At 50.7% G+C, this 18,188-nt stretch overlaps 6 protein-coding genes across 6 annotated transcripts; 4 read left to right on the plus strand and 2 right to left on the minus strand.

The window, feature by feature from the left end:
- Positions 1 to 197: 197 nt before the first annotated feature.
- N7500_002536 (transcription factor domain-containing protein) lies at positions 198 to 2,925 on the minus strand (the record flags this gene model as incomplete). The annotated part of the gene is made up of 5 exons (XM_056673682.1): positions 198 to 796; positions 845 to 1,074; positions 1,124 to 1,537; positions 1,589 to 2,641; positions 2,708 to 2,925. The coding sequence occupies 5 exons, from the start codon at positions 2,923 to 2,925 to the stop codon at positions 198 to 200; spliced, it is 2,514 nt and encodes an 837-aa protein (XP_056534207.1).
- A 1,157-nt stretch (positions 2,926 to 4,082) lies between these two features.
- Positions 4,083 to 6,652, plus strand: kexB (kexin kexB; the record flags this gene model as incomplete). Its single annotated transcript, XM_056673683.1, has 2 exons — positions 4,083 to 5,830; positions 5,884 to 6,652. The coding sequence occupies 2 exons, from the start codon at positions 4,083 to 4,085 to the stop codon at positions 6,650 to 6,652; spliced, it is 2,517 nt and encodes an 838-aa protein (XP_056534208.1).
- A 469-nt stretch (positions 6,653 to 7,121) lies between these two features.
- N7500_002538 (sorting nexin-4) lies at positions 7,122 to 8,712 on the plus strand (the record flags this gene model as incomplete). The annotated part of the gene is made up of 2 exons (XM_056673684.1): positions 7,122 to 7,415; positions 7,522 to 8,712. The coding sequence occupies 2 exons, from the start codon at positions 7,122 to 7,124 to the stop codon at positions 8,710 to 8,712; spliced, it is 1,485 nt and encodes a 494-aa protein (XP_056534209.1).
- A 453-nt stretch (positions 8,713 to 9,165) lies between these two features.
- Positions 9,166 to 10,756, plus strand: N7500_002539 (putative ubiquinone biosynthesis monooxgenase (Coq6); the record flags this gene model as incomplete). The annotated part of the gene is made up of 2 exons (XM_056673685.1): positions 9,166 to 9,334; positions 9,402 to 10,756. The coding sequence occupies 2 exons, from the start codon at positions 9,166 to 9,168 to the stop codon at positions 10,754 to 10,756; spliced, it is 1,524 nt and encodes a 507-aa protein (XP_056534210.1).
- A 430-nt stretch (positions 10,757 to 11,186) lies between these two features.
- On the minus strand, positions 11,187 to 13,022 carry N7500_002540 (histidine--tRNA ligase; the record flags this gene model as incomplete). The annotated part of the gene is made up of 2 exons (XM_056673686.1): positions 11,187 to 11,462; positions 11,520 to 13,022. 2 exons carry the CDS (start codon positions 13,020 to 13,022, stop codon positions 11,187 to 11,189), a joined length of 1,779 nt encoding a protein of 592 aa, XP_056534211.1.
- Positions 13,023 to 14,834: 1,812 nt separating this feature from the next.
- creB (uncharacterized protein) lies at positions 14,835 to 17,310 on the plus strand (the record flags this gene model as incomplete). The annotated part of the gene is made up of 3 exons (XM_056673687.1): positions 14,835 to 14,867; positions 14,988 to 15,125; positions 15,190 to 17,310. 3 exons carry the CDS (start codon positions 14,835 to 14,837, stop codon positions 17,308 to 17,310), a joined length of 2,292 nt encoding a protein of 763 aa, XP_056534212.1.
- Positions 17,311 to 18,188: the final 878 nt, after the last annotated feature.

Genomic DNA, 18,188 nt, shown 5'->3' on the forward strand with positions numbered 1-18,188 from the left:
CTTGCTACCTAGGTGTTTCTGTGTAGATCAGCATAAGTTACCTGAGAAAGCCAGATACGAATGGTTGTCGTTTTTGTGAATTACACGCGTTGCATGAATCATTTGATTGTAATCCCATAATCCAAGGACGCCACATCAGTTTGAGGAGATTCCGACATAAAACTTGGTATATGTACCAGACCCCCAGAAGACTGCTTTTATTCCAGATTTGGTGGGTCAAAGTCCAAAGGCAGTGCCTCCAATTGAGAAAGAAACGGCATAAAAGACCAGTATGAGCTAGCACAGGTATCATTAGCCCATAGATCCCCATCGGGCCCGTCAAATCGCGGTGCGTCGACGGCTGACTCGGGCATCAAATCTACAGGAAACTCTTGCTCCTTATGCGTCCCGGGCTGGGCTAAATTCCACTCCTGATCCAAACGATACTCCTCGGCATTGTCAATAGGTGGCTGATCTTTATTCAAGTGGTAGGTCTCAGGGGAAGTCGCCGCTTGGCTTTGGGGTAAGAGGTGTTGTTGTTGAACTTGAGGGCTGTTGTTCGGAAGTGCCCTGATTGGGGTCATGGCATGCGCATCATCTCCTAAAGTTGTCTTCTGGGGGTATTCTTCGGGCAGCAGGCATCGTCTGCTTTTTTCCAGGAGACGAGCCGATTTTTCTGCAATGCTGCTCACACGCTTATAGCGCGATATACATCGTAAGCAAAGATCCCAGCTACCCGAAAGCTCGCGAGATAATGCCATATCGTTGAGCGTGGATAGTTGCGCCATTAATAATGTGCTGCCACAAGTATGCAGGTCTAAGTCTCGTCAAAACGGGCGACAAGGGCGATATTCTCAGTACTTACAGCTGATATTATACCACCAGGCCACTAAGTTTCCCTGGTGAAATTGGGCGGCGAGAAGCTTGACTAGGCTGTTTGCCGAAGAAGCACATTGGGTTGCTATGTCCGAGAGCATCAGGTCTTGAACCCGTATCTCCATAGATCCCTTCTTGGCCAACGGCGGAGGATGTCTTTGTTTTTGAAACAATAGATCCAAGGCAGGGCGTAATATCAGGACTCGCACGTGTAGAAATCTATAATATATCAGAGGCTACCAAAGGAAGGTAAGGTTGGTGTGAATACCTTGCGTAAAGCCGTTTAGCCTGAGCAGAAAAATCGACCTGCGGAATCGCTATGCCGGGAATTCTATGCTGCTCCGCTGAGCTTGTACCTTCAGAGGAAGAGTCATACTGTAGGCAAGAGGGCAAAGCTTCACGCCATTCCATGATCATGGTATCCAGGCTCAATAGTGACTGGATATCCGGGCCTCTGTCCGATGAATCTTGAAGCTCCTCCCGATCCAACACTTGCTTGAGTATATCGTAGAGTTTGATTGTCTGAATGTAGGACTCCAGCAAACTCATATGGCCTGGGGGCTGAACGTTCCAAGTCCCCATTTCTTCGGAGAGGCGGTTATCGTCGATTGCTTTGGGCAACCTAACAGCCTCTCCGCCATTGAATATCATCAATTGCCGCCCAAAAGACAATGAAATTTCTCTACACCATGCCTTTTAGCAGAGAATGAGTCACACGCAGCTGCTCCCTCACCTGTCTAGTAAAACACATCCGTACCAAACTCGTACCCTCATCTCGCAGTCAAGTTGGGTGCTATGAGGGTGTATCAGCCCCTTGCGTCGAGCCTCACAAATTCTCAACTGTAGTCCCATGTTTTGCGCCATTCGAATTGTGAGTCCAGTGATATTCCAGCATTTTGAGAACCTTTCGGTGCTTTGGAGGTAGAACCCCATGAGGAGACCCAGCTGGACAAGTTCAATACCCACCTCATGATCCAGGGTACCCAAGAGATCAATATCCTGAGCAAGTCGAAAGTAGTCCTCCGCTCGAGAGGTGTTTTGCTCTGGAGTTCCGGATTCGAACAAAGAGGCCAAAGCAAATACAGCGTATACCATCCCAGGAAACGTTTTTCCTTTGCTTTTCTGTTTGCATAATCCAGGGCAATTGACACTGCTGGTTGTGGATGCCCTCGTCGTTAACTGCCACAAATACTCATATTGCTTCCTGAACGTCTGCTCATGAAGGGTCGGATACATTCGGTTTACCCGAGCAAAGTACAACGCAACTAGATCATCTGCATTTCCTCGCAGCGGTAAATGCCATCGCGAGGCGTTTAGTAGTTGCTCACAGTAGCAGCTCGTGGCACTGATGGAACAAGGGCCATTGACCGTTGCATTTTTTGGCCAACTCGGATTGGAAAGTGCGCTGTTCTGGTCACCCCTAGAGTCAATGGCTTGATCAATCGGTTTCATCAACTTTTCCACGCTACATGGTTCTAAACCCCTCAAATTGTAGTCGTGCGGGCTTCTCGGCCTAGGAGAGATAACATATTGTGTCTGGACACAGGGTGCATCAGCTCTTAGAGGCACTTGGTCTTGAAAGACAGAAGGGAGGACAGTTTGAGATGTCACTTCTGGCGACCTCAAGGGCTGAACATCTTCGACACCACCGGTCTCAATCCCTGGATCAGGATATGGAGTTGAGGTAGCGACGTGGGAATCATGACGAGAGATTCTATCAGGCCCCAGCGTCGAATCGTCCTCTTTTTCAAGCTCTTCTAAACGAGCCCGCAAAGAATGGATCATACTAAGTGTCCGGTTAGCGTCTAGCTAGGAACGATCAGAATTAGAGTTTCATCTAGTATATACATACTTGTCCCGCCATTCTTTCGCCTGGATTTCAGAGGCATATACACACACAGATATGCGCTTAACACATCCACCGCACGCTGGTGTTGCACCATCACATCGCCTCTTGCGTGCGCGACACTCCTCACAGGCTAAGGTAACACGGTGACGAACGGTCTTCTTCTTAGGAGCTGCGGGTTGGGTATCAAATTCATCGGTATATCTCCTCTTAGCAGTACTCATGACGGAGTGAATCTATAGATGCGGAGGGAAGGCGGGAGTAACTATGTACCTACATGCAGTTAGGTTCCGAGGTCAACGATCCCACTTATGTAATGTCGGAAACGGGCGGAGTTAAGCATCACGTACTAGGTACTCCGTAGAGGGTAGATAGACTATATATACTCAAAACTTCCTATATTCAGGCAGGTAATTGAACTACGCATTTTGTTTGCTGAGAATGAACAATCGATGCTCCGATCTGGGCAAAGTATGAATTTCTTATGTATGCAGTACTGAAGAATAGATAGTGGGTCGATTTCTTTTCCGTCTTCCTCAATTGACTATGGTAGAAGCAAGGCGACTCTTAGCGAAATCCCTCTGATATACGGTGTACTTCATACACAATAGGCAGCGCTATGCTTATGCTTACGGAGTACTCCGTACATACATGTCGCCTGTGTCGTGCCGATCTGGGAATAAACTTAGCCCGGTACATATAAGGAGCGTGCTCAAATATACGTAACATAAAGCAGTTAGAGGTTTACAGTGAAAAAGAATAGCCAGTCTTATGCTCTTGAAGGGGCTTTTGAATTCAAATTTCCTATAAGTTGGTGAGCACTCAAATACAAAATACTGAGTCCCTCCGATATAATGCTCTGTGTTAGCATGTGTCGATCGCCACGTCTGCCTAAGCCCGTCTGTCCCCCGGGTCCACTACCTACTACGTAATCAAATAAGCCACCTGGGTATCTAGGCATCTAGGTATCGGCGCACCTATCGAGGTTAGTCGGTAATATGCGGAGTATCAGAGTAGAAACCGTGGCCTTAACGGTTCAAAACTTCTTTGATAATTAATAAAAGAAAGGCTTGTGTCCGAATAAACTAAGCCAAGCTCAATCGAGACTCAATAGGATCCCGTGTGGGTGGCCTCTGACGATCCTCCTATTTTGCCTGGAACATTGTGTCTTGCATTATTACAACCTCCTATGAACAACTAATTATTGGAACCTTGAAAATAACATCTTGGAGCTTACTTTCTCTTTGTTAATTACACCCTTTACCACACAACTCATCGACTTGCTATTCAACGGTCCGGCACTATCGATGGCACCCGCCTGCTAGATATCTCGAACCTCAACCCTCCCTTGATATCTTTTCAAGACGATCGATTCCTCATCATGCGCATTGTCAGTGGCATAACTGCCATCCTGAGCCTTGCTGGTTCCGTGTCCGCAGACCTACATCCTCGCTCTCAAGAGACCCGTGACTTCTTCGCCCTCCACCTTGACGAGACCACCTCCCCCTCCCACATTGCACAGATCCTGGGTGCACGCCACGAGGGCCAGATTGGTCAACTAGATGGCCATCACACTTTTTCATTGCCGCGCGAAGAGACGGCTCAGTTTGACACTTTGTTGAAAGACCTGCGGACCAGGCGAAAGCTTCGGCGGCGGGACGGACTCGATGAGCGCGGGACAGGTGATGATCCCCTAGACAAGATCTTGTGGTCGCATAAGATCGCTCCAGCACGCCAGCGACTGCAGAAACGACTTCCACCAGTCTCTGTACCCTATAAATCGCTGGACAAGAGGAAGGAAAATGCGCAGGTCGTTGCCTTCCAGAAAGAGGCCATGTCATCTTTAGGGATCACTGACCCGATCTTCAGAGAACAATGGCACCTTGTCAACACATTGCAGCCCGGACACGATCTCAATGTGACAGGACTGTGGTTGGAGGGGATAACTGGCAAGGGCGTTGCCACTGCAGTTGTCGATGATGGGCTGGACATGGATAGCAACGACCTCAAGCCCAACTACCTCCCGGAGGGCTCCTGGGATTTCAACGAGAATCTCCCGGATCCCCGCCCTCTTCTCCTTGACGACAAGCATGGTACTCGATGCTGCGGCGAGATCGCGGCGGCAAAGAACGATGTTTGTGGAGTTGGTGTGGCGTACGACAGCAAGATAGCCGGTATCCGGATCTTGTCCAAACCCATCGATGATGTCGATGAAGCGGCAGCCATCAACTTCGGTTACCAAAAGAATGACATATATTCATGTTCATGGGGCCCCGTCGACGATGGTGCTACCATGGATGCGCCTGGGATCTTAATCAAGCGAGCCATGACCAACGGTATCCAAAAGGGCCGAGGGGGTAAAGGCTCGATCTACGTCTTTGCCGCCGGTAACGGTGCGGCATATGGGGACAACTGCAACTTCGATGGGTATACCAACAGTATCTACAGTATCACAGTTGGTGCCATTGACCGAGAAGGAAAACACCCCAGTTACTCCGAGTCCTGCTCGGCCCAACTTGTGGTCGCATACAGTAGCGGGTCCGGCGATTATATCCACACTACCGATGTGGGGGCTAACAAGTGCTTCTCTGGGCATGGTGGTACCTCTGCAGCTGGTCCGCTGGCCGCCGGCAGCGTGGCACTCGCGCTCAGCGCGCGCCCAGAGCTCACTTGGCGTGATCTACAATACTTGATGGTGGAGACGGCGGTCCCCGTGAGCGAGGACGACGGTAGCTGGCAGGATCTGCCCTCTGGCCGCAAGTTCAGCCATGACTGGGGTTTTGGAAAGGTTGATACATATACCATGGTCCAGCTTGCTAAGACTTGGGACCTTGTGAAGCCGCAAGCGTGGCTCCACTCGCCCTGGCTGCGAGTGCACCAGGACATCCCCCAGGGCGACAAGGGTCTGCTTAGTCGCTATGCGGTGACTGATGATCAATTGAAGAAGGCCAACATCGCCAAGTTGGAACATGTCACTGTGACTATGAATGTCAACCACACCCGCCGCGGTGATATCAGCGTTGAGCTACACAGCCCTGCTGGAATCGTCAGCTATCTGAGTGTTGCCCGCGAAAAGGATGACATGGCGGTCGGGTACGACGACTGGACTTTCATGTCTGTTGCTCATTGGTATGTGTTTCCCTTCCAATCCCATAATATATGGCTCGCTAATTTATTCTCAGGGGTGAATCTCCTATTGGCAATTGGTCTGTCATTGTGAAAGACACCAATGTCAATGAACACTCTGGCACGTTCATTGATTGGCGACTCAATCTATGGGGAGAGGCCATCGACGGGACTAAACAAAAGCTTCACCCTCTGCCAGACGAGCATGATGACGACCATCCCTATGAGGATGCTCCTGTGGCCACGACTAGCATTACGGCGGTTCCAACAAAGACCGCAACCCCTGCCAATCCGGGTGACCACCACGACCGGCCTGTGAACTCAAAGCCACAGCCATCAGCTACGAAGCCTACGCAGCCACTTGCAGATGAGAAGAAGCCCATCAGCACTACTGGAAGTGAAGCTGAAACCCCATCCCCTTCCTCTACCGGATCAGGCTATATATCCTCTTACCTTCCCACATTTGGTGCTTCGAAGCGAACACAAATTTGGATTTATGCATCCTTGGCCATGATCATTACCTTCTTCATTGGATTGGGTGTCTACTTCCAGGTACAAAGAGTCAAGCGTCGTCGCACCACTGCTCACGACAACTACGATTTCGAAGTGATCGAGGACGAGGATGAAATACAACCAATGACTGGAGCATCTGGCCGAACACAGCGTCGTGGTGGTGAACTTTATAATGCATTCGCTGGAGAGAGTGATGAGGAAATGTTCAGTGATGATGATGACGAGCCGTATCGTGATGGGTCGGCCAATATCCGGGAAAAGGATGGCGAAGATGGATCATCCCACGATGGCTCCTATCGGGAAAAACCCTGATCTCATGTCAATCGTCACTTTTCAGCTTGTTCGGTGTTGTCGATATACTATATTGATTCGTTGGAATGGGAGAGCATCGGTCACTAGGAATAGACAAGGTAGAGATGCTATGCTCAGGTTGTATAGCGTTCGACAGTAATCCAAAAGCGTGCTGTGCATACAAAGATAATTTCATCATATTTAAAGCAATTCTCAAGGAATTATGAGAATTATAAAAACAAATGGTGTAGACTGTTGATTCTAATAATAAAGCGACGATGACGTTCCGCTTCGGGAACTCCGCCCTGGGGAACAGCGATCATCGAACTCAGCTCCAACCTCCAAACTTCCCCCTCCATTCCACCTCTTTGGCCCTTTCAGTCCCTATCACTCTTGATCAAACATTCTCTGCAGATATTAAGTTCTCGGCATTACTGGGGTTTCAACAAATATCAGCCGGTTGACCACGGCCGACCGATAAACCCCCACGATGGATCAACATGACGACTTTGACAGTGTGTCTTGGAAGCATGATCCCGACAGTGATGTCTCACGGCCGACAACTGCAAGCACAGAGGCTGCAGAAACGAGTGACATTCATCACGACTCCAATGGCAAGCGGAGAATGAGTTCCGCCCAAGAAGAGCCTCAAGCTGGCCCGCTAGCCGACGCCGTTGACCTGGCGGGCATCGGCGATGGCGTTCTTGAGTGCCGAGTTGACTCCCCGCTCAAAGAAAATGACGGGACAAAAGACGCATATATCTCGTATCTGGTTACCACACATGTATGCTTTTTTCTTTGCATATGCTGTCGGGGAGTAGAGGTGCAACTGCTGCCTAGACCTCTCGACATCTATATCTCCCCAAACGGACCATAACTGACATATTTAGACCGACTTCAAATCTTTCCAGAAGCCCGACTTTACTGTTCGGCGGCGCTTTACCGACTTTTACTTCTTATACAAGACCCTCTATCGCGAATACCCGGCATGCGCGGTGCCGCCGCTGCCGGACAAGCACAAGATGGAGTACGTGCGGGGAGACCGGTTCGGGCCGGAGTTTACAACGCGACGAGCTTGGTCACTACACCGATTCTTGAAACGACTGACACTTCACCCTGTGCTTCGGCGCGCTCCTCTTCTCACCATCTTCTTGGAATCGTCGGACTGGAATGCGCATATGCGCCTGCACTCAACACGGGTGTCAACAAATACCGGGTCAGATGGTGCGGCTACTGGTATCTTCGATAACCTTACAGATTCCTTTGTCAACGCCTTCTCTAAAGTGCACAAGCCAGACCGGCGGTTTATCGAGGTGCGAGAGAAGGCCGATAAGCTAGACGAAGACCTATCACATGTGGAGAAGACCGTGGCACGGGTTGCGCGGCGTGAATCCGATCTAGATACAGACTATGCCGAGCTGGCAACACAGTTCCGCAAACTCGTTCCGTTAGAGCCTGCTGTTGAGATGCCACTACAGGTCTTTGCAGCTTCCGTGGAAGAGACTGCGCGCGGGATGCGCGGGCTGAAAGACCACACGGACCAGAACTATTTGGGCTCGCTGCGCGATACTGAATCGTATATCATGTCCCTCAAATCCCTGCTGAAGACACGCGAGCAGAAACAGCTTGATTTCGAGGCCTTGGTCGATTACCGCAATAAAGCTGTGACCGAACGCGACTCTTTGGCTGCCAACCCAGCTGCTTACTACGCTTCAAACCCGCTCACCTCCTCCCCAGCATCTTTCATCCGTTCCAAAATGGAGGACATGCGCGGTGTCGACCATGAACAGTCTCGCCGCGAGCGTGTGCGGAAGCTTGAGCTTCGCATTGACGAATTGACCCGCGAGGTCGAGTCTGCCAAGACTACATCAGAAATGTTCGACGAGGAGGTTATCCGCGAAGTCGCGGACTTCGAACGTATCAAAGCAGTCGAGTTCCGAGATGGACTCGGGGCTTTTGCGGATGCGCACATCGATTTCTACCAAGGTGTCCTCTCTACGTGGGAGCGATTTGTAGCAGAGATGGAGGGCGAAGCCGAGCCTGGGCATGACTCTGACTCGGCTGCTATCGGAGCCGTTTAGCTATCTCGGTCTCAGCGTGCTTGATGTATTATCCAGACCGAGTCTGACATAGCTCTTCATGTCTGTGTTCTTTCGCTCGCTTATTCTGTGTTTCATACCCGCAATACCATCATACTTCTTTAGTTATTCAGATCTGGAGTTAGGCGAATCAAACAAAGTCAGGCATTTGAAGTAAAAATAGCGATTAAATGAAATTTCATGTATTGAAAGGCTAAGACGTGAGATTCCGGTAGTGCATAATGCATCACACTGTGGACTAGAGTTTCATTCAAAATCACCCAGGAACTATGCCTCATTCAGAGAAATGTTGGCATTGCTTCAAGCTACTACTAGAAACGGTCTTAACTTCATGTAAACGTCCCCGGAGTTGTATGCACGGTTAATATTGTTTGTACTGTTTGCACTGCATGTCTATCTTCGATCATCCGATTCAACCTTCAATCACCAAACACAATGCGTCCAATCTCCAGAGCTGTCCTTCGGCCGTATGTTTGCCCGACCTGCCGTCATGGCATCAGCTCCGGTCGGCGGCGATTTGGCTCTAAATCCGATTCCCCTGACCTCTACGATGTGGTTTGTGTTGGAGGCGGGCCCGCGGGTCTAGGGTTATTGGCCGCGCTTCGTATGCATAACCCAATGCAGATAAGTAAGACATGTACTGATGATGTACTGATGCAATTTTACTACAGGAGCATCACCTATCACCTCAAAGCTCAAAGTTGCCCTCATTGAGAGCCAAGATCTCCGCAAAGCCAAGGCCTGGGACCTCGAACCGAATCAGTTCTCCAACAGGGTCAGTAGCTTGACTCCCTCGACTGTGTCGTTCCTGCGTAGCATTGGCGCCTACGACCACCTCGATGTCAACCGTGTGCAAGAGTACCAGGACATGCAGGTCTGGGACGGCCAAACCGGGTCCCGAATATCATTCGATTGGTCAATGGAGACATCGCCATTCGAAGACATGCGCACTGTAGCAACAATGACCGAGAATGCAAACCTAGTGCGCGCTCTACTGCGCCGAATCGCTGACTCTGGTGACGAGAACCTCTCCCTCTTCTCAAACTCCACAGTCGCCTCCATCGAAAACGGCTCAGACCTCAAACCCGAAGGTCCCGACCTCTCAGCCTGGCCAGTCCTCACCGTCAAGCCCACAGGCCCAGCCGCAGAAACAGAGACACCCAAACGCATCGCTGCCCGCCTCCTCGTCGGCGCAGACGGTATTAACAGCCCCGTCCGCTCCTTCGCAGACATCCCCACCCAGGGCTGGGACTACGACCGCCACGGCATCGTCGCAACCCTCGCTCTCGCAGAACCAGCAACCGAACCCTTCCCAGCCTCAAAGCGCACAGCCTACCAGCGCTTCCTCCCATCTCTCGGCGGCCCAATCGCTCTCCTCCCCTTGCCAAACAACCACGCAACCCTCGTCTGGTCAACGACCCCCGAGAACGCAGCTTACTTAAAGTCCCTCCCAACCCCGGCCTTCCTCGCCATGGTCAACGCAGCCTTCCGTCTCGACATGACGGACCTCAACTATATGATGGGCATGCAATCCTCCGATTCAACCCACTCCCACCAAGACGAACTCACCTGGCGTGCCCAACACACCCCTCTCCCAACCCAAATCCCTCCCCCAGCAACAGCCGTACAGACAGGAACAGTCGCGTCCTTCCCGCTTCGCTTCCGGCACGCGGCGCAGTATGTCTCGCCGCGCATTGCGCTTGTCGGGGACGCAGCGCACGTTATCCACCCCCTCGCGGGACAGGGCCTTAACCTTGGCCTGGCGGATGTTGCTTCGCTATCGAAGACTATTCAGTACGCTGTTTCGCATGGTATGGATGTCGGTGACTTGCTCACTCTCGAGCGATACTCGAGTGAGCGGTACTTGCCCAATGCGAAGATCGGGGGCGCTTGTGATCTCCTACATAAGATGTATAATGTTCCTGGCGAAGGGCCTGTTGCTTGGGCGCGCAGTCTTGGATTGGGAGTCGTTGATCGGTTGCCTTTTGTCAAGTCGTTCTTGATGAAGAACGCGGAGGGATATTAGGATTTCTCTTTCGTTTGTGTGTATATGTATGGCTTTTCTTCTGTATTGTAATTCTAGTTTTTTTTATATGCAAGCCTTTCCTATACCAAGTTGTGTTGTACCTTTGTTTTCCAAATGTAGTAACAATCGTCTTGAGAAATAGTCATGATATATGCCACTGGCCATAATGTATAACTTATAACCAATACACAGGGAAATGCAATGAATGGGGTATTGGTAATTCCACTGTAGACATCAAGCCAAATCTTTGAAAAAGTATCCTTAGTTCTTTTATCTCGAAGACAACGTCCCAATCCTTTTTATAGGCCATTGAGCTCCAAGCCCGACAATGCAAGTGATTCACATAATTTTATAGAAACAGAGAACCCCTCTGGAAAAACACGCTCTAAAGGAAAACAAAATGAAATATGCAGACCCACTGCTTAATCGCTTAAACACTGGTACCCTGCAGCTGGGCTGCCAAAGAAGAGACAGCACCCTGCTGCTTCTTAGCAAGACGAGTTTGCAGCTCAGAAACCAGGGAGGGGATTTCGACCTCGACACCCTCCTTCTCGGGGTGTCCTTCGGGCAGACCCATCTCCTTGATGCGGCACTTGCCAGCAGCGAGCTCTTCCTCGCCGAGGATGATACCGAAGGGGATGGCACCTTGTTCAGCGGCCTTGAATTGCTGGGGCAGCTTGGGCTTCAGCTTGTAGGAGAATTCAGCCTGAAGACATGTATGTTAGTATTTATTCGAATGTGGCAATATTGACGGAAGGCTTACCTTGATACCAGCGCTCCACAGCTTCTGGCAAATTTCCATACGCTCCTTCAACATGCCGTTGAAGCCCTTACCACCGAAGGCCATGACGTAGGCGTCAACCTCGCTGTTGCGAAGGGCATCGGACTTTTGCTCGCGCTCGAGGCGGGCCTTGGTGATAGAGAAGATACGGTCGACACCGAATGAGATTCCGACACAGGGAATCTGCGCCTTGGGCAAGAACATGCCGACTAGGTTATCGTAGCGGCCACCAGCAGCAACACTGCCAACGCCGAGGGTAGGGTCGTTAGATCGGTCGTCGTCCTCGGAGGGCTTGGCCTTGCCCTTCTTGTTGGACTTCTCGGCCTTCTGTGCCTCTGGGGTATCGGCCTGCACACCAGCAGAACCCTCGGTGACAACCTCGTAGATGACACCGGTGTAGTAGTCGAGACCACGGGCAAGGGACATGTCGAATGAGATCTTGTCCAGCGCTCCGAATGCCTCTAGGTAGTCCATCATCAAAGCCATTTCCTCGAGACCGGCCTTGGCGGAGGCATTGGCGATGAGGGTCTCATCCTTGAGGAGAGAGTCGAGCAGCTCGCGCGAGCCCTTGTGCATAACGTATTTCTCAATACGATCCGCAACCTCGGGGTCAAGACCCTTATCATTGACCATTTCCTTGCGCACATCCGCCCACGGCATCTTGTCCAACTTATCGACGGCACTGGAGATAGGGCGGAGCTTGTCCTCGGGCACACCACAGACGGCAAAGACACCGTCCAGGATCTTGCGGTGGTTGAGCTTGATAGTGTATCGACCGGTCCAGCCTAGCTCCTCGAAGACCTCGCTGACGATACGCAGGATCTCGGCATCGGGCACCATAGCGTCGAAGGTACCGGCGATATCGAAGTCGCACTGGTAGAACTCACGCATGCGGCCCTTGCTAACGGCGGGCTGATCACGGCGATAGACCTTGGCGATGTGGTAGCGTTTGATGCTGCGGACGTCGGAGTTCATGGCGAGCCAGCGCGCAAAGGGGACTGTCAGGTCGTAACGCAGCGAGCAGATCTCGCCACCCTGGTCCTTCAGATCGTAGATGAGCTTTGAGTCCTCGCCATATTTGCCAGCTAGAATCTCGCGCAGCTCGAAGACTGGGGTGTCTAGTGCGGTACCGCCGTGGCGCTTGAAGACGTTTGCGATGGTGGTGAAAATGCGGTCTCGGAGGAGGGCATCGGAGCCGGACCAATCCTTGGTGCCCTTGGGGGTCTTGAGGTTGAAAGAGGAACCCTTGTCTTTGGCCATGATTGATTCAGCGGAGCGATGGGAGGAGGAAAACTGGCGAGTGCGGCGGGGATAAACTTGGTGGGGGATGGTGGGGGCAGAGATATTATTTTTATTTGAGATGAGTCGGTGCAGGGAAGGACAATGAGTCAAGGACGGACGTTGAGCCAGGAAAATAGGAGACAGGCCAAATGGATTGGCAATTGCTCGTTGTACAGAGCGCAAAGGAACAGGAATGGACGGCATAAAAAGAACGGCGCGAGACAAAATTATTGGGTTTATCCCATGTCCTGGTCTCCTGAGGCATCTTCTGGTTCGGAGATTCATTCTGTTTCAGGACTATTGATCCGAGAGTTTATCCGGACAAAGCCTTCCATGTTCCATAACTCTTCTCTACAACATTGTACCTAGAGATATCACTCACACACCCATATGGGATTATGTGGTCAGATCAATACCCATAAATAATCTTCTATGTATCTGTCATTTTACTCCATTTCATCTGAATATATCTACGGGGCTACTTATTGCGGATGTACCAGGTAGCTAACAGAGATGTAAAGACAAGGCAATCATGAAATATTAAGCCTCAAGGCCAAGGTTATACTGGACTTCCCCGGATCATTCACGGAGTAGAAGATTCGTGTTGGGAAATGGGAGATTCTCTTTCCTCTTTGGGATGGGGCGCCTAGCTTACATTCCGATGGTACGTGACGATATCAGGCAGTATGTCATGCAGTATATTTAAGATGTGTGTGATGGAGACGAGGATTTGTATCTAGTACTTCGTACTCCGTACTCCGTACATTACCAGTTGATAGAAACAATAAATCGCTCAAGGAGATTCTCCGCAGTGCACGTCATCCGATAAAGGCGGATACTCCGTAGATTGCTTTCCTATCTCCCCAACATGCGCCTTTTTACCGAGCCCCTTGAGAGCCTCGCCACCCCCACCATGGGTACTGCAGAGTGAGCAACGGAGTTACTTTCGAATGCTCATTGGCGGAGTGATCAGATCTCTATAAAGGTTTCGATCAGATGTTGAGGCCACCTTAGGCAGATTATCCCCCCATGGCAGGAACGTGCGTGGTACCAAAGGAATGGCTTATTGCGGCGCCTATTGGACCCCGCAAGGGCCGCAAGGGGGACTTGAAATAAAAAAAGAGGCTGACGGTAACACCTGGGCACCTGGGCACCTGGGCAGGCACCTAAGCACCTATGTAGGCAGTGTCTCCCATGTAAGCCTCTGGGATGGAATCCAGCGGTCCGAGATGCCTCCCCTGTCACATTTGAACAGAGTTCAAGTAAGGAACAACCTTGGAACTCACATTTCAACTTTGGAAGGGGCAGACTCCACCGCCACCTTCTTTTCTCCATAACGGCGACGATCATTGGTCATATCGACGCCATGCGAGGGGCGGACACATGGCCCGTGAGCGAGGGCGGCTTAGAACCAATCATCACGATGAAGTTCTTTGGTTGAGATGGGAGTGTGAGAGAGTCCATGGACGTGGAGAGGACTCCGCCAGGGGGGAAAATGTAGCCAATGAATTGAAGATGGGGCTCCGGTATAGCCGGTGTATACTAAATGAGTCGAAAAGATATAAAATCGGCGATTGGAGTACCTGCCTTAGGTCTCCACGTGGAGTAAAAGAGACTAAGATGAATGGGGTAGGTCAAGAGATAGAGATGTTGTGGTCTTAGTAGGGTTTTCTGGATGTTTCTGTTGCATTTGTATTACTTGTATAGATGTACTCCGTACTGACATGTATATATGGTCACTAGCTAAAATAAATTGGGTCCATTCCAGACTTCCTCCTTGTCTCTGGTCTTTAATCTATTTCCTCTCTACCCCATAACTCGGATCTCTCATCATTCTCTCCCGTCTTCCCCCCCCTCTCCCTCTCTCTCTCATTTTACCCCCCAGAAACCTTATGTGATCAACACTTTCCCCGGACACGCTTCATTTCTTTCTCACCTTCTATGCCGATCCATCACCTTTACATCCAAACACTGTGAATTGCATCAATGCAGAGTGCGACCGATCATTAAGCCATCATGAAGCTCTTCTCCAAGGGCCACAAGAATGGGGTGAGTGATACCATCCCTACAGCCATGCTCTCTCAACCTGGTAGCACAGCAGATGCTTCGGGCTCCCCGTGAGACCATTCGGAATGGGACCGCTGACTTGGAACTCGTCACTTTGCGCAGGCATCCAACCCCCCGGCCACGGCGCCACCTGTGAAAAAAGACCTCCAGGTACCGCAGATCTCACCACTAGAAAAGCGGTTACAGGACATGGGATCCATTCGTGAAGACGGGAGTGACAAGTTTTACGGAATGGAAAATGTAAGTCACGGGCTTCCCCGGAATCTGTTTGGATCGAATCACTGACTGTAACCCGCTGATCTAGTATGGAAACACGTGTTACTGCAACTCAATCCTGCAATGTCTCTACTACTCGGTCCCTTTCCGTGAAGCCGTCATTAACTACCCGCAACGTACACCGATGGAAAGTCTCGAGGCCGCGCTCGCAAAGAATCTACGTTACCAGAATCCAAATGCACACCTTGAAGCCGAGGCGCTGGCTGCCAAACAAAAGGCTTCCTCGCCACCATCCGCGCGCCAGGCCGGTGTACCCCCAAATCCCAATCAGAAGCCCGAGGACAAGGAATCACCCGAATACAAGAAGAAAGTGGCACTGCAGACCCTTCCGATTTTGGAAACCAAGAACAATGCGTCCAGTTACGGCATGTCGGAGTCTCTTTTCACTTCGCTCAAGGACATCTTCGAATCGGTGGTGGCAAGCCAAGCGCGCATTGGTATCGTTCGCCCGCAACAGTTTTTGGACGTTCTACGACGAGAACACGAAATGTTCCGGACTGCCATGCACCAGGACGCACATGAGTTTCTGAATTTGCTCCTGAACGAGGTGGTGGCTAATGTTGAGACTGAGGCTACAAAGCAAGCTTTCGCAGACAAAGCTTTGCCACCAACAGAAAGTGCGGACTCGTTGGGCATGTTGACAGCTAGCACGGGCTCGAAGTCGCCAAATACGACGAGGTGGGTTCATGAGCTGTTCGAGGGAACTCTGACGTCCGAGACCAAGTGTCTCACGTGTGAAAAGGTCTCCCAGCGAGACGAGATCTTTTTGGATTTATCGGTAGATCTCGAGCAGCATTCGTCTGTGACCTCCTGTCTCCGAAAGTTTTCGGCTGAGGAGATGCTCTGTGAGCGGAATAAATTCCACTGCGACAACTGTGGTGGACTGCAAGAAGCGGAGAAGCGGATGAAAATCAAACGTTTGCCCCGCGTGCTGGCTTTACATTTGAAGCGTTTCAAATATACAGAGGATCTGCAGCGACTGCAGAAGCTGTTCCATCGTGTCGTCTATCCCTACCATCTTCGTCTGTTTAACACCACAGACGATGCCGAAGATCCAGACCGACTTTATGAATTGTATGCGGTGGTTGTTCACATTGGTGGAGGACCATATCACGGCCACTACGTTGCCATCATCAAGACCGAGGACCGTGGTTGGCTGCTGTTCGACGACGAGCTCGTAGAGCCGGTTGACAAAAGTTACGTGCGCAACTTTTTTGGAGACCGACCCGGATTGGCGTGTGCCTATGTTCTATTCTATCAAGAGACAACTCTAGAGGCTGTCATGCGAGAGCAGGCGCAAGAGGACCAAGCCACCGCCGCAGCAGCCGAAGCAGGCGAGGCCGGAAAGGCTAATGGCTCTCCCTTCTCACCACCATTAGCTCATGCCCAAAGTGCACCTATGCCTCCTGAAAACACAGCTCCCTTCACTCCTCTCAGTCGAATCCCAACAGCACCCCCACTCTCTACCTACCCAGAAGAACCCTCAGAGCCTTATCTAGCTTCGCCGCGGTCCGTTCAACCACCTCTCCCTCCGATCCCTGACGAACCAGCTCCCCCATTGAGCCCAAAGAAGAGCGATCACCAATTACGAAAGGAACGTCGTGCCCTAGAGAAAGAGAAGGATAAGAACGAAAAGAATCGACAGAAAGAGCAGGATCTACACAACCGAGAAATGTACCGACGAGAAGCAGAGGAACTGAAAAGAGCCATCGAAGCCAGCAGGGCCGACACGGTCGATTTCGCCGCCGAGAACGGGTCACCAAGAAAGTCGAGCAGTTTCGGCTTTTTGAAACGAGGCAGCCGCAGCCTCAGTCAACGACTCAGCAAAGAAAAAGAGCCTCGAGTCTCAACATCGGATCTCTCGACAGCACCGCTTCTTCCTGACGCTGTGCCAGAAGCACCACTCAAAGAGGCAGAACCGGCCCACTCATTTAACAAACAAGTTCAGCCGATCAAGCCAATTCACCAGGTCCAGCCAGTTCAATCACCAGTTTCGTCGCCAAGAGACTTCCCACCTATCTCCAACCCCAAGCAACCCATCCAACCTATTCGGGCCCCCGAGCCCTTGGCTAAAGACCAACACATCAACCATACGAAGCCCGGCCATACGGCTCGATGGAGATCTTTCAGTTTCAAGAAAGTGTCCTAAACTACAACCTGTGTTTTTTTTTTCTCTTCCAGACAGCACTTGTCGCTTTTCATCTCACATCTTCAGCCCGAGTTTCCCGGAGATACCCCTTATCATTTTGCACATATGAGCGCAAATTTTTGCTTCTGCACATAGCTTCCTCTAACGGATGTACTATCATGTTCTTATGATCTGCGCTTCTCCATCTTCCCATTCTCCTGTGGAGATCCTCCACCTCAAGCGGGGTATTTTCACAGCTATGTCTTTCTAGACTCCGTTGGATCTCAGATCACATTCGTTCTGTGTTACTCTCTTGGCTTTTTTTCCTCGCTATTTGATTTGTATTTTTCTTGCTATCATTGCTTTTCACCACTGCCACTTTTGATCATGTATAACAGTGGATACCAACACTGGCAGGACCGAAGCCTGGCAGGTTTGCGAAAAGAGGCGTCTTGGGTTTGCTCTCTTTTGCTGACGAGCGTGGGTCTCTTTTTGGATTTGGCGTTTCGAACTGTTTCTTCATCTCAGTTTCAGGTCTTGAGCGAATCTTCTCCCATTTTTTTAGCATTTCCTCCAACTTCTTCGTACTTGCGGTGGGTCGGTTTATACCTGGCGAAAGGCTAATCGCCAATCCGAATAAGAGGACAAATACAAGTTACAGGTTTGCTACGCAATCACACAACACCATTGCCCTTGACTTCCCACGAATTACGTCTCGATCATGTGTCCATTGCTGTTCTAGCATTCTGGTGGGTATATAGGTTACAGGCCAGAAGAAACCCCAAACGAACTGGAGAGGAAGATGAGCTATTCGCTGCACGCCACCATTATCCCTGTACTTCACCCAACGCAACATAAAGGAGACGGCTGGCAGTGCCGCTGTGTTCAGGTCCTATTAC

The sequence above is a fragment of the Penicillium coprophilum genome (genome assembly GCF_028826855.1).
Source record: "Penicillium coprophilum strain IBT 35676 chromosome Unknown utg000002l_segment0_segment1, whole genome shotgun sequence".
Taxonomy (NCBI): Eukaryota; Fungi; Ascomycota; class Eurotiomycetes; order Eurotiales; family Aspergillaceae; genus Penicillium; species Penicillium coprophilum.